This window comes from Hoplias malabaricus, chromosome 14, assembly GCF_029633855.1.
Source record: "Hoplias malabaricus isolate fHopMal1 chromosome 14, fHopMal1.hap1, whole genome shotgun sequence".
Taxonomy (NCBI): Eukaryota; Metazoa; Chordata; class Actinopteri; order Characiformes; family Erythrinidae; genus Hoplias; species Hoplias malabaricus.
This window is the reverse complement of record NC_089813.1, coordinates 18,715,498-18,730,422: the sequence shown is the minus strand read 5'-3', so window position 1 is coordinate 18,730,422 and position 14,925 is coordinate 18,715,498. Positions and strand designations below refer to the sequence as shown.

At 39.9% G+C, this 14,925-nt stretch overlaps 1 protein-coding gene, 1 non-coding gene and 1 pseudogene across 2 annotated transcripts; 1 reads left to right on the top strand and 2 right to left on the bottom strand.

Annotated features, from left to right (window-relative positions):
* Nucleotides 1–420: 420 nt before the first annotated feature.
* Nucleotides 421–574, bottom strand: LOC136666647 (5.8S ribosomal RNA). The gene has a single exon (XR_010795406.1). It is a non-coding gene; the product is annotated as a 5.8S ribosomal RNA (ribosomal RNA).
* A 1,698-nt stretch (nucleotides 575–2,272) lies between these two features.
* On the bottom strand, nucleotides 2,273–2,391 carry LOC136666644 (5S ribosomal RNA; annotated as a pseudogene).
* Nucleotides 2,392–4,288: 1,897 nt separating this feature from the next.
* vsig8b (V-set and immunoglobulin domain containing 8b) lies at nucleotides 4,289–12,641 on the top strand. Its single transcript, XM_066644725.1, has 8 exons — nucleotides 4,289–4,448; nucleotides 5,284–5,374; nucleotides 6,052–6,212; nucleotides 7,314–7,515; nucleotides 7,707–7,856; nucleotides 8,492–8,614; nucleotides 8,903–9,041; nucleotides 12,116–12,641. Exons 2-8 carry the CDS (start codon nucleotides 5,311–5,313, stop codon nucleotides 12,360–12,362), a joined length of 1,086 nt encoding a protein of 361 aa, XP_066500822.1. The 5' UTR covers nucleotides 4,289–4,448; nucleotides 5,284–5,310; the 3' UTR covers nucleotides 12,363–12,641.
* The last annotated feature ends 2,284 nt before the right edge of the window (nucleotides 12,642–14,925 follow it).

Below are 14,925 nucleotides of genomic sequence, written 5' to 3'. Positions count from 1 at the left end.
CTCCGCTTACTGATATGCTTAAGTTCAGCGGGTCGTCTCGCCAGGGGTCGCACTCAGAGGCTTCTTTTGCGGGGGCAAGGGCGAGGGGTGAGAGCCCGGTACTCGACCGAACTCTGCACCACCCGGGTTGTTGTGGTGGAACAACCCAGGCCGCTCGCTCGCTCGCCATATTTCGGTGCTTGCCACCCCGCGTCCGACAGCATGGAGCCCGCTGGGACTCGGGGAGAGACCATAACGGATGTGGACCCGGACCTACTCGGCTCTCCCTCCGTCCGTACGGAGCTCTCTCGCAACACGGGGGTGTGGGGTGGCTCGGAACCGAGTCTGCATTTAGGAAGACGAAGGGCCGTTACGAGGGGGAAGGCCCTGCGAAATTCCAGCCGCGGTCACCCTCAGGGGGAGACCGATCGATGGGTAAAGCGACCCTCAGACAGGCGTGGCCGCGGGATGAACCCCCATGGCCGCAAAATGCATTCGAAATTTCGATGATCTGTGTCCTGCAATTCACATTAGTTAATGCAGATGGCTGCGTTCTTCATCGAAGCACGAGCCGAGTGATCCACCGCTAAGAGTCGTATTAGTTTTTGCCAAAGAAGCCTTTGGAACATAGTGAGTTTTCAGTTGGGTGCCTCCCCAGGCTGGGAGGTCTTTGAACCTGGGCGTCGGCACCGGACCGAGATGCGGCCCGGGACGATCGCCCGACTAGGTGCCCGAGTTTCGCGAGCGACGGCCTACGTGCTTTTAAGAGACCGAATGGCTTATCATGGGGGGTGGGCCTCGCCGTTTCCAGCGAGACCCGGGTTGGTTTGAGATTTTAACGAGGCTCGCGTACGGGTCCCGGTCTAAGGTCTTCACCTGACGTGCGCTCAAGGCCACGCTCTCCCCCCCGGAGGGGATGAGCGGGCCCGGTGGTACGCTCCCAAGTCCCCCACTGAGGGGGAAGCGCTGGGTAGATCCCACCTAGTCTGGACCGGCGGGCACCGGCCGTCTCCTTCGGGTGTTAACGCATCCGGGGTTCGTAAGGCCCCTTCAACTCGCACACCGGCCCTTAGACTATTAACAAAGGTCCGTCTCTGCGAAGCCCGCGTCGGGGAGGCGATGTGGTGCCCCCCCCCCTTCGGATGCATGCGCTCTTAAGCTCCGCTCTAACCCGTGAGGGAAAGAGTTTCGCTCGGCGGTACGCTCTCGTCCCCCACCCCCCTGTGCCGCGGGTGGGTTCAGGGAGATCCCACCAAGGCCGGCGAACACCGGCCAATGCCCTGGGGGTCCGTAAGCCCCTTTGACTCGCGCATGCAGAAAAAGCCTTGAACGATCAATGGTTTTGGTTTAACAACCAGCGGGCGGCTCCAATACCACTCGTCCCCCCCGCGAGCGGGGGTGGTGGACCGGGCGACCTATGCACCCAAGGCGGTCCTCGCATAACCCCGAGTTCCGAGGCCGGCTCACTACGTCCACCCCGGAGGCACCAGACTTGCCCTCCAATGGGTTCTCACTCACGGATGTAGATTGAGTTCATTTTGGTTACGCTCCACAGGATCATAGGACCCGCATCGATATTTTTCGTCACTACCTCCCCGTGTCGGGAATGGGTAATTTGCGCGCCTGCTGCCTTCCTTGGATGTGGTAGCCATTTCTCAGGCTCCCTCTCCGGAATCGAACCCAGATTCCCCGTTACCCGTGGTCACCACGGTAGGCCCATAGCCTGCCGTCGAAAATTGATAGGGCAGACATTCGAATGATACATCGCCGCCCCGGAGGGCTTAACGATCGGCCAAAGGTTATCTAGAGTCACCAAAGCGACCCGACCGGAGCCGGGAGGGTTCTTCGGTTCTGATAAATGCACGTATCCGGAGGACAGGGGCCGGGAGAATCTTTCACGCCGACCCCCAGAAGTTTTCTTCTTCTCTTGTTTTTAAATGACTGTGGCTACTGTGTTCATAATAGGAGCCTTAAGCTAAAAAGCTTACAGCACCTAGTATTCCCAAGCCGTCCACCATCCAAACATTAACTAGGCCAAACTCTGCTTCGCTTCTGAGATCAGAAGTTCGAAGACTGGTATGGCCGTAAGCGATTATTGCTGGACGCAGAAGACTATTTCTAAAGACTATTCTAAGAGTAATTCTTGTTTTAAAGCTGCCTGTAAATGGTAAAAGGCCTGACACCTCAAATGAAAATGATTGGCTTTACAGAGCATTTTTTTTTTAAGTTTTCTTCTTCTCTTGTGTTTAAATGACTGCGGCTACTGTCTTCATAATAGCAGCCTAAGCTAAAAAGCTTACAGCACCTAGTATTCCCAGGCAGTCTCCCAACCAAGTACTAACTAGGCCCAACTCTGCTTTGCTTCCGAGAGCAGACAAGATCGGTATTTCTAAGAGTGGTATGGCCACAAGCGATTATTGCTGGCTGTAGAAGACTATTTCTAAAGATTGTTCTAAGAGTAATTCCTGTTTTAGAGCTGAGATGAGACACAATCAGGCTTTCTAAGAGGAGCTAAAAAGCATACAGCACCTAGTATTCCCAGGCAGTCTCGCATCCATGTACTGACTAGGACCAACTCTGACTCACTTCCGAGATGAGACACAATCGGGTTTTCATTTAGAAATCAAGGTCCCAGAGTTTGGAAAAAGAGAGGACAGGCAAAGCATGGTTTGGGGGACCATGTCATTTGCTGGTGTTAGTCAACTGTGTTTTCTGAGGTCCAAGGTCAACCCTGCCTTCTACTAGGATGCTGTAAAAAATGAAATCTGCATCTCCATGAAGTTTGTCAGCAGCAGGAATGCTTATGGAGATGCAGATTTCATTTTCCAACAGGACTTGGCACCTGCACACAGTGCCAAAGCTACCAGTACCTGGTTTAAGAACCATGGTATCACTGTTCTTAACTGGCCAGGAAACTCACCTGATCTTAACCCCATGGGGTATTGTGAAGAGGAAGATGCAATACGCCAGACCCAACAATGCAGAAGAGCTGAAGGCCTACTATCATAACCTTTGAGCAGTGCCACAGACAGATTGTTTCCATGCCATGTCGCATTGCTGCAGTAATTCAGGCAAAAGATTTTTAGTAATGCTGGCCAATTGGAAATATGAACCTCAAAAGTTTGAGCATGTACAGTTGGGGAACTGCACATGTTCATTCTTTTCATGTTCATATTTTCAGTTGGCCAGTATTTCTAAAAATCTTTTTTCTACTGGTCTTAAGTAATATTCTAATTTTCTGAGATACTGCATTTGGGGTTTTCATTAGTTGTCAGTTATAACCATCAAATTAAAAGAAACACTTGAAATATATCAGTCTGTGTGTAATGAATTATAGAATGAAGTATAGAAAAAAAATAGAAAAAAAAATAGAAAAAGTATATATATATTAATGAATTATTATGGGAGGGAGTTAAACTGGAATGGAACTCTATCTGGAACCAAATTTAAGGAAAAAATCAATACAAATATAACAAAATAAGAAATCAATCTGTTATTTTTGGCTTTATTATTAAAACCACACAAATTCACGAGAATAAAATTACAAAATTACAAAAATATTGCCACACCTGCTGAATAGGTGGTACACCGAGTTTAAGAAATAATTTAAAGTCTATATACGATAGAGGAAGATAAAGAAACATTCTTCAACCTTCCTCCCCAACAACTGGTGACAGAGAAATATGTTTAGTAATTTACATGGTGGTGGTCAATGATAGCCATCTCACAGATAATCTTTAAATCCAGTGTATAAAGTGATATAAACTTTACCATTAATGCAGCATGCCTAAATGTAATGAGGATTTTGTATCTCTTGGATGGATAATACTTTCACTTTATTGAATAAATTAAAATCACTCAGTATTTTTTCAAAATATATACTGTTCAGATATGCTTTGCTCTAAATGAATTTGTTTTAACCAAAAATAACTGCAATTAACGCCTACAGATGAAGCTCCTACTGGATCTTCCTACATGTGCTCTGGCTTGAAAGTTGACAGTCCTTATTACTATACTCATAAAGATGTTTTTATCCTTTTTCATTGTGGCAGCAAATTTTGTGTCCCTTCAGATATTGCTTTTCAGAATTATTTTCTTGATATTGTCCACTCCCACAGAGAAATAAACTATCAGAACCAAATGCTCTTGGATGTTATCTGATAAGGTAAGTTTCACTTACCACCCACTTATGTTTACCATGACTGGTGGAATGCTAAAACATTGGGTGGAGCTACAGAGGAAACACCTTTGTTCCCTTTGTTTCAGGTAGTGAGAGAACAGACAGAAAGCCAGTGTTCAAGTTTCTGTTTCCTTTGCAAATCTTATTTTGTTTTTGTTTGTTTGTTTGATTGGTTTTTAAATATTCAGTAGTCATTGTTTTTCTGTTTCCTTTGCAAATCTTACTTTGATTTTTATTTGTTTGTTTGTTTGGTTTTTAAATATTCATTCTCTGATATCTTCATTAAAAGGTAAATAATTTTTGTAAATTAATATAAACTTTCCTACTTGGTCACTTTCAAATTCATTTAATAAAAACCATTAACAAATTTGTAATTTTTGCTGAATAACATTCCTCAAGTTTAATAACTAAACTGTAAGCTTACCGAATAAGGGGTTGTTTACAAAGTTGAGTTTGAACTTTGTACTTATTTCACTTGATAGATATGAAGTTCACTTTGCCCTTAACATGTCTATATACATTTCTCTTTAACCTTTATTGTAACTGTGGGCAAGTTTTTAAAAATGTCTTCAGTGTATAAATATTTAAAATTCAGTGATTTGCAGACTAGCACATTTAGAGCATATTTATGAGATATTTAACTCAAAGAATCAATGAGCGGAACTGTGTTCAGTTGGAGGATGTTGAGCATAATAAGTTAGATAACTTAGTGTGTGTAAATCTTATCCATGTTTTAATGGTGACAACAAAATAAATAAAAAATATCGGCAGTTCTCCAGCTGTAGTCCATAATTTCAGATTTAGAAAGGTCAAAAATATTTTTTGTCTCTCTTTATTTATGTTCATTTGTGTTATTAATATATTTTAACATTATATGAGTTAAAATATTTCACCTGATTTTCTTAAGAAAATGTAATATAATGGTCCACTCAGTGAATTATGCAGATTTTACCTACTAAAAAAATGTTTTATTTTATTTATATATATTTTTAATTTTATTTATTTATCTGTATGGTAAATGTAAAAATGACTCATAAGTAGTCAAAAGAGGTTCTTGTCAATATCAGGAACATCAAATTTGCAAATAAAGTGTATAATGCTGTGGTCTTCTTCTATATGTGCAGGCTGTTTCCTTCCAGAGACATTTGACCATGGTGAATCTTTGTATTCATGTATTTTTGGTTGTGCTCTATGGTTCAGAAATCTCTCACACTGGTGAGTATTCTTCAGTCAATCTATGTAAACCTTCTCTAATCAGTCCTTCTCTAATCAGCAGAATAATTTTTCTGCATATTTTAGATGTGTCATTAAATAAACTTATTGCAGTGTGTAAATGTTGCGTATGGTCTGTATTTTAATAATATGTACAAACCAAATCAAATATACTTTAAGATTTAATATGTATAACAATTCATATTAAAACTTAAAGTATATTTTATTTGGTTTTATGGGAGTCTTACTAATATGCCAATATACTAATATAATGTTGTTTTGTTATGCATGGAATACTTACATTTTATTTCATAATTGTTTGGGTGTGTCTTCTAGTAGGAATGTAGACTAACACACTGACTCACTCCTATTGTTGAAGCATTAGAATATTCATTAAACCATATATTCTTGTTCACAATTTTTAAGGAGCTTCTAAGCAGTAGCATATATTATGTCTGTTTCTCATGTATTTAGATTTGACATTCTTTGGAATGATTCAACATATACAACTATATAATTTATACTCTTTGAGGAATTGAAAAGTTTACCTTAAAATGATGTTCATTTCTTTTTAAAAATACATTATTCGTATGGTGTATTAATGCCATTATTATTTAATGCAATTATTATTATTTTTAGCAAACCATAACACCATTCCTCCCTCTCATCTGAACTTCCAGTGGCCATGCAAGTGACTTCCACAGGGCCGCAAACTATCAAAAAAGCCCAGGGAGAGAGTGTGGTACTGGGGTGTACATACAGTGAGAGTCCATCTGATGTTGGACAGCTGGATGTGGAGTGGTCTATTGTCAGTCCAGACATGACCCAGAAAGACAAGTTGGTGAGAAACAGCTGTGAGATATGAACATTAAAAGGTTGCAATAAATATTTCTTTGACAACTAAATGTTGAAGAGCTTAACTGAAAGTACCTCTGATTCATTGCTATAGGTGTGTCCCACTTCTGTACCTGTCTAACAGGCACAGAAAGCTTAAACCGGTCAGACTGGTCAACAGTTGAAACCAAATCAGTATCACAGTCTGCAAAATGCAGATTTATGAATTTTTCTTTATTTCAAAAAGAATTTCAAGTGTGCAAGTGTGACTGTATAAGTCAACATATGTTAGCAGCGATCTCAAATATTATTCTGCTGAATAATATCTTAATGCACACAGTGTTAATTGTGGCTAAAATTTTAAGTGCAGACATTTTGTTAATATGATCTTAATTTTAGCTTGTAAGGGATTAAAATCTGTTTAATCAAATTGTAGCACAATTATGTCACTTATGAAAAACTAAGGTTTAACAATGGATGTTATATTCGCTTATAATAGGGTATATTATAGTGACGATATGGAATCTTCACGATTCCATTAGAGCTGGATAATTTTGACTCTTGAGAGGGGGCCTGTGAGAAGCACGATGGTCATTTCAATGAACTGCCCAACATCTAAGCCATTCTTATAAACCTGGTAGTGGAGATGAAATCAGGTTTTGTCCCTGTTTGGGATCAACAGGTTTGTGTTGAGTGCCTTAATCCTGCCTTTCTTGTGGAGTGACACACTGCCCCAACTGCTGGTGTGACGATTTGGGGAGCTATATGACCCCTATCACATATTGGCATCACACTTAATGGGCACTAACATCTTTTTTAAAGCATTTTATTAAATATTTTTTATTTGTACATAACATTTACATTCATTTATAATTTGCTTTGAGCCATAGAGGGAAACCACAGCCACAGAACATCTGGTATCTCTGTACAGACTCAGGCATTCTAAGAATTTGTTTAAGGAATGTAGGATGTTTAGGATGTAGGATGATTGTACTATTCATGCTTAGGTGGACAAACTGGTTATACTTGTTTCCTTTTGTTTTACGGGTTTCCTTGTGTTTTGACCACAAATCTCTGAGCAGCATGTCTTTCCTTAACTGTACACCAGATCTTATCCTACTCTGGAGGAAAGGAGTATAAGCTAAGCAACCCAGACCTGATGAGTCGGCTGACATTTGTAGGTGACCCTAGCCGAGGAGACGCCACTATCTCCATCACCTCACTCAGCATTTCTGATACAGCAACCTACCAGTGTAAAGTGAAGAAGCCACCTGGGAGTGACTCAAGAAAAGTCACTGTAGTTGTGCTTGGTAAAGTTCAAGAAATCTATCTCTCGCTCTCTTTGACACATTTCTATATCAGTTTAGGTTTTATCAGTTTGCACACCAACAACATTTTAGAGACTACAAATTGATGTTTTTGGCTTTGGATTACATTGTGGCTTAAAATGTCTTAAGGCTTAGCTGAAAAAAGTATGTTGTACCAACTTGCTCTGTTTCAGTGCGACCTTCTGTGCCTAAATGCTGGGTGGAGAATGGTGAGGTGATAGGAACAACTGTTTCACTGTGCTGTAAAACTTCTGAAGGTTCCATTCCTCTAAGCTACAAGTGGACAAAAGAGAGTGGAAGTATGCCACTAACAGCATCCCAGAGTAAGTTATAGCAAAAAAAAAAAAAGATGTCATTAAGGAAATCTTTGGAGGAACACCACAGAAGGCATTTAAGGACAGTCAAGTACATACAAGTACATTGTATGTAAAATGGCTTCAATTATAAACTGCTCATTTTATAATTGCTTACAAACCTTTGTTGAAGAAATGCTAGATTTGTATTGGCTGATACTCCAGATTTAATGATCAGAGAAAGGATAGTAAGTAGTTTGGCATTTTTAGTTTACACTTGTTTTATTCAGTATTTAATTTTAGTTAATTTGGGAACCTTACTTTTTGATCCTTTCACAGGTTCCCAATCGTTTGAAAGTGCAAATGAATTTGACTGAAATTAAATTAAATACGGATTGAAACAAGAGTATACTATAATGTCATACCACTTACTTTTTCCAAACAGTGACATTTGTGTCCTTACACTAACAGCTCCAACTGTTGTTTCCATTGTAAATTTAATCTAATGAATCTTGCAGATACAAGTATATAAGGAAGGTATTCTAAAAAGTAAAAATGTATAAACCGTGTGTGCAGTCTTCTGATTACATTAATGCATTGCTTACATATTAGATTGAGCAAGAGAGAGTGGGAGTGGGAATCACTGTCTGATTTATGTTTTGAAGACGCCCAGACAGGAGAGCTGTTGATCAGTAACCATTCACAGAGCTACATGGGAACCTACATCTGTGAAGTCAGCAATGAAGTTGGCAACGAGCAGTGCAAATATACTCTGATGGCATACAACCGTAAGTCAGGGCGGAGCAAGAGTGTGTGATTATGTCTAGAAGCTTGGGTGTAGGAACAAGTTGTGTTTTTTAGTGTCTGTGTACAGATTAATTTGAAGTTAATTCTAACATTCTAATATTATGAACATAACATATTACTGAACATAAAAAGTTTGCAAAACATTTCTAATCTAATAGCTGTTTAATAATAAATAAAAGTTGCTCTGGGTATTTGTAGACAATATCACCATACATTTAATAACTAATGGCTCATTTTAAGAAATGTTTATCTTTATTTTTTCATCTTAGCAACAAACAAGGCAGGAATAATTGCAGGGGCTGTGATTGGTGCACTATTGCTGTTGCTCCTTCTGCTGTTGCTGATCTGGCTCCTCATTTGCTGTTGCCAAAAACATCGCTATCAAAAGGAAACTGCCAATGAGATAAAGTAAGATTTTTTTTCTTACCTGACAATTAATAAATTAATGATTAAAACTGTTTACATTTACCATATTTAGCAGACATTCTTATCCAGTGTGACTCACAAAATGCTTAGTTTTCAGATACCTTTATATCCTAGCTAGTACAAATAGGTTAGAGTCCAAACTCCCCTTTGGACTCAAGTGCTGCCAGAGCAAGTGCCAATGCTGATACCAGTGGCGGATCCTGGTCTTTCAAGGAGGGGAAGCTCAATTTCAGCCTACATCATAAAATGTGTCGGTTAATTTATACGCAAATTCTACCATCCGTTCCTTTTCAAGAAAATGATCTGTAACCCTGTCGTACCAACAAGGTATCTTTTCCAGGGACTTGACTAGTGTCCTCTCAATGGCCAGCAGAGCTAGGCTGCTTAATGTGAAGTTTGTCCGCCTGTGAGTGCTTTGCGACGGTGGAAGGACAGAAACTGCGATAGAAGTCAGAAAGAGTGATAGAAGTCAGTCTCCAAACACAAGCAGCTACAAAAAAAACCCACCAGAAATAGAAGCTCGATTTGTTGCTAGTCGTTTTTAACAAAGAAAATGCCGCTAAGAGGTTCAAGACAGTCTCCGGTTCAACTCAGAACAGAATGAATATGTAATGCTCCCACGGATCTTTAAACCAAAGGATCGCTGATTTGCTCATTTCTTGCCAATCAAACAGGGATTCAGCCTCAGACAGATCATCCAATCTTCATGCAGAAGCTGAGCATCCGGGCCAGCCGAGGCCAGCCCACTGCCCCATAGACCCCCAGAGATGCTGAGCGTCCGATGGGCGGGACAAAGCCCAGCATTTATCCAATGGCTCGTCTCGTTTCGCTGCACTTCGCTGCTTCGCTATTGAACTCTGTGGACGCTCAGCGTTCACACTGTTTAAAGCACTGTCTTTACCAGTGATAAGAAGCTGATTCTGAACAAAAGTTGAGCACTGTAGTGCATATTTATTCAATGACATGTACACACAACAGTATATATTTGATCACTTATTTTTTGGCATTTTAGGGGAAGCTGAGCTTCCCTTGGAGTCTTAGAGCAATCGCCTCTGGCTGATACCTAGAAAGAACAAAACATGTTAAGCAGTGCTCACACTTATAAAGAAGTGCAGTATAAGTGCAATAAAGTCTGTTTTGGTGTGATTTTGTAGGACCAGGTAGGCACCTATCCAGACAGGATTAAATTTCCATAGGGTCTTGGGGTAATTCTTTCTTTTTCTACAGTACACTCTGTAGATGTTTTTCTGCCCAAATCCACCATTTCTGTGTTTTTTTTTTCAGATACCCTCTGAGAAAAAATACAAATTGAATTACCTATTGTTTTTCACTGAACTTTTCTTAGAATATTTTTCTGGGTAATGTAACTAGACTGAGCCATTACTGCATATGCCAACTTTATTCAGTCCTATATCTAGAATTCTCTTTATTGGCCACTGTGCTTGCACCCAGAGGAATTTGTTTTCTGCATTTAACCCAAATCATGCAGTGAAACATTTACACACACTATGGGCTGTGAACACTTGGGGCAGTGAGGACACATGCCGGAGGGCATGGAGGGAGGGCAGCCCTAGCCTCAGTGCCAAGGGAGCAGCTGGGAATTAGGTGCTTTACACAAGGACACTTCAGTCATGACAGGCTCTGGGAATTGAACCAGCAATCTTCCGGTGCAAAGTCCAGTTCCATAACCACCAACTAGAATCTTGCACATGATCATGTGACATGGTGATAAAATTTGGAATTATGTAATAACCTTACCCTGGGACCTTACCCAAACTCCTCCCTTCAGCCCTCCAAACTCATGTAATTTCCTAACTCTGGCCCTGTTCAAACCTAGCATGCATCTTGGGAGATGGATGCTGTGGACGCTTAAAATGAGCCTCCACCACCCAATTAATACCTGCGTTGTGTGTGTCCTGGACCACTGAAGAACATGGTTAAAAGAGTAACAAAAGAAATATAGTCTGTAATGTAGAACTACAACTGCTCCTTTTTGATAAAATGGACAATGAGATGGTTTCAATCAAGCGGCCAGTTAATATATCTAGATATTGTTAAAAAACGTATAAAGAAAAAAGAACTTCCAATTGAAGCCAATGTTATTATTCATAGTAATTTTGGAGCATTTCTATTGGTCCATTCATCATTTGGACAGCTGTTGGGTACAAATCATGTAGTACACAAAAATTCACAAAAATCGAGATACATGTTTTAAATTGCAAAGTGACGAGATATAAACTTCTGTTGCTCCCTTAATTTCTGTGTAATATTTGTGTAAGGATGTGGCCCAATTTAGCTGACTGGGCTAAATGACTAAAATTTAAAATGAATATCTCCATCCATTATCTGTAACCACTTATCCAATTCAGGGTCACGGTGGGTCCAGAGCCTACCTGGAATCATTGGGCGCAAGACGAAAATTCACCCTGGAAGGGGCGCCTGTCCTTCACAGGGCAACACACACTCACACATATGGTCACTTTTGAGTCACCAATCAACCTACCAACATGTGTTTTGGACTGTGGGAGGAAACCGGAGCACCCAGAGTTAAACCCACGTGGACAACACACCAACTCCTCACACGGAGCAGGAATCGAACCCACAACCTCCAGGTCCCTGGAGCTGTGTGACTGCGACACTACCTGCTGCACCACCGTGCCGCCCTAAAATGAATATCTTCACAAAAATTTTTGTTTTAAAGTACAAATTTTCATTTGAAAAGGGCTGTCATTGTTGTGTTCATGAAAATTTGTTTTTGGTTAGCATTTTTTCAATAATAATATTATTATAATATTATATAATATAATATTATAATAATCTGTGCAGACACAGCTCACAACACTTGATCCAGTTATTCAAAGATTCTAAAAACACTACTGCATTGGCATAGTAAAGGGAAAAGTCATTGGTATATGTAAACTTACACATTTCAGCTGCCAGTTAAATAGGAAAAATAATCATGTATTATCTGAAAATTATAATTTATTATAAAATAAATAACTTGACAAGGCAAATGAATAATTTCTTAAATTAGCAGTCACTTTTGTTGTTTCCAGAGAGGATGCTGCAGCTCCTGATAGTCACCCTGCAAGTCGGAACTCAAGTTTACGCTCCATCATGGGCTACCGCACTCATCATGGGATTATCTACAATTCAGTTAGGAATGGCCAAGCCAACAGGACTGTGTCTGGCCATGGCAACATCTTCACTGAACGCAACCAAGAACTCAGACATAGCAGCTTATCGGCCAATGACTACAAACCACCACTCACATATGACAGTAGATATGGATACCCTGTTTAAGCTTAGCAAGAATTTTGAATGTAGAATGAATACTATATTTTGGACTGAATACCATCTATACCGTATACAAATACTGTAATATCAAGGGTGAGTTTTTTTCTTTTGAATAAATATGGTGGTCTGGATGAGGCAATCATATGTGGGTGAGAGAGACAGTAAGAAAACTTAGTTACAAAGTTTTGTTTTTAAAATTGGAGTAATATTTTAAAGATATTTTTTATACGTATCATTTTTAGTTCATCATATCTGAAACTCTTAACCATATAAAAATTATATTTTCCAGTTAATTAATGTTCTTTTCATTCATTCATTTATTTATTTAGGAGAATCTTTAGAAAGTGTTACTGGTCTATATTATTGATGATGAGTAAATCCTTTGTTTTTTTTTTACTTTTTAGTTTTTGATAGTGTTTTTAGAAGTGATGGCATAGGTTGAGATTTTGAGAGATTGAAGCAAACGAAACTGTCACGGCTGAGGAAGGATGAGGAGGCAAACTTTATCTAAACCCAAGGCACAGTATGAAAATAAACACAAGCAGGACAGATGGAATGCAAACTAGACTAAACTGCACTGGAACAAACAGAAAACAGCCGTGAACTGGTGTAGACACGCATAAAAACCAGACAAGGGAGCACTGAAACAAAGGGACTATATATACATAAAGCATGGACAAGACCTGGGAAATATAATGAGAGGGCAGAGACTGAGGCAGGACTAAGGCGGGTCTAGGGTGGAGACAAGAACAAAACAAAAACAGAGCCAAAAACAGAGTGCCCCTAGCACATGGCAAACAAGGAAATAAGGGAGACAGACAGCAGGAAAGCACTAGACAGGGCCAGAGTGTGAAAGCACAAGACACACAACACAAAAATTCCTCACAGACAGTCACCCAGAGCAGGACTTGAACCCACAACCTCCAAGTCCCTGGAGCTGTGTGACCACCATGCCGCCCCATGTTTAACATATATAAATTAATTTCATGCCATATGAGTTAAGTAGCGCTTTTTACAATCTGATTATGTCAAAAAGTAGCTTTACAGACATTGAGAATAAAAATATATATATACCAATTGAGCTTACACCAGGTGAGCAATCCAAAGGCAAGAGTGGCAAGGAAAAACTCCCTCAAGGAAGAAACCTTGGAAGGGGAAAACATACAAGGAGGACCCACTCTCCTCTGGTCGAACAAATAATAAACAATACATTTTAAGTTTAAAACTTACTGCAGGTAGAAGCAGCCATGGAGTCTGTGGAGGTCGTTAGTGAAGTTCTTTGCTAAATCATTCCCAACAGATGTCCTGGAGCTGCTATGGTGATGTTGCCATGGTGATGATAGGGGTCACAGGTGTGGTATACAGAGTGTAGCCAATAATCGGAATGGAGGGCAGATAACTGGTGTCAAGACAGGTGAGCAGAAGCCTCTAGCAGCCAGTCTTCCATCGGTGTTCATTAACTCAGTAACAGAACCAGTAACAGAAAGCTAATTTTGTGTAAATAGTATATTCGTTTTATACCTAGTACAAGTGGATCAGATACAATAGTGCTGCTGGAATTTTTAAAGCCCTCTATGTCAAAGCTGTTTTTGATTCTGTATTTGTTTAATTGACTCAGATTCAGACAGAACAGGAAAGGAAAACTTTGGGGATGTGTTAACAGTTTATCATTAACCATTTTTACTGTCTTTTCTCCTCATTATACTACACAGAGTGATACTTCTATGGGTTCACATACAGTGAACTGCAACAGCTACTTAATATGGTAAACAATCCTTCTGCAATGTACAAAGTCTTTTTCTATTAATAGACTTGTTCACAGGTGATACCCAATGACAGTCCATAAGATTTCAGCATGTGTCTTTTGAAGTTCATTGTCTTTTGAAGTTCATTTCCAGTTTATTTTTTACTGTTAACTGAGTGATCATGTAATGATCAGTTACAGTCCCTAAAAAAAGTAACCCCCCAAAAACACCACTGTGGGAATTTCACCCACAGAATTACTCAATATCCTTTAAATAAGTAAGAACACAGGTTTGTATAATAATAAAGAAAACATAGACATGGTCATGCCTGCTGAAGGTAGTTCTCCTCCACGCAGGCAAAGGTCACTCACTCCAAAATACTAGGCTTCTCTGTGAGAGAGTATGGTCACTGGCTCTAGAGTCTGTAAACCTGAGAGTAAACCAATAGGTTAATCTGTGTGGTCAATGTGGATTTGGGGTTTCAGTAAGTGGCTTATTGTAGAAAACAATTGTCTTAAGTTTCCAAAATTATTACTAATTGTTACTGTTTTTTAGGTGTTTCACACTGGATTACTCCCAGAGGCTTCACAGAACCTCGATGAGAGCACTATTTTTAGAAAAAATAGGATCTGCCGTTTCTAACAGTATGCGGAGCTCACAGACGCATTCAGGCATTCCAGTATTATAAAGCTGATTATAAAGTTGTGCTTTTTACCCTGCATACTGCAGAGTCAAAGGAGTTAATTTGTACTGCATCAGCTGACTTTACTAGTCCTACATCTGTATGGTGCTGAGTCCACAATTGGTTTGGAATCTGTTTCAGC

Coding starts and splice junctions, on each gene's coding strand:
- vsig8b (XM_066644725.1), top strand. CDS start 5,311: ATGGTGAATCTTTGTATTCATGTATTTTTGGTTGTGCTCTATGGTTCA. Junction 7,516..7,706: donor AGTCACTGTAGTTGTGCTTG/GTAAAGTTCAAG, acceptor GCTCTGTTTCAG/TGCGACCTTCTGTGCCTAAA. Junction 8,615..8,902: donor TACTCTGATGGCATACAACC/GTAAGTCAGGGC, acceptor TTTTCATCTTAG/CAACAAACAAGGCAGGAATA.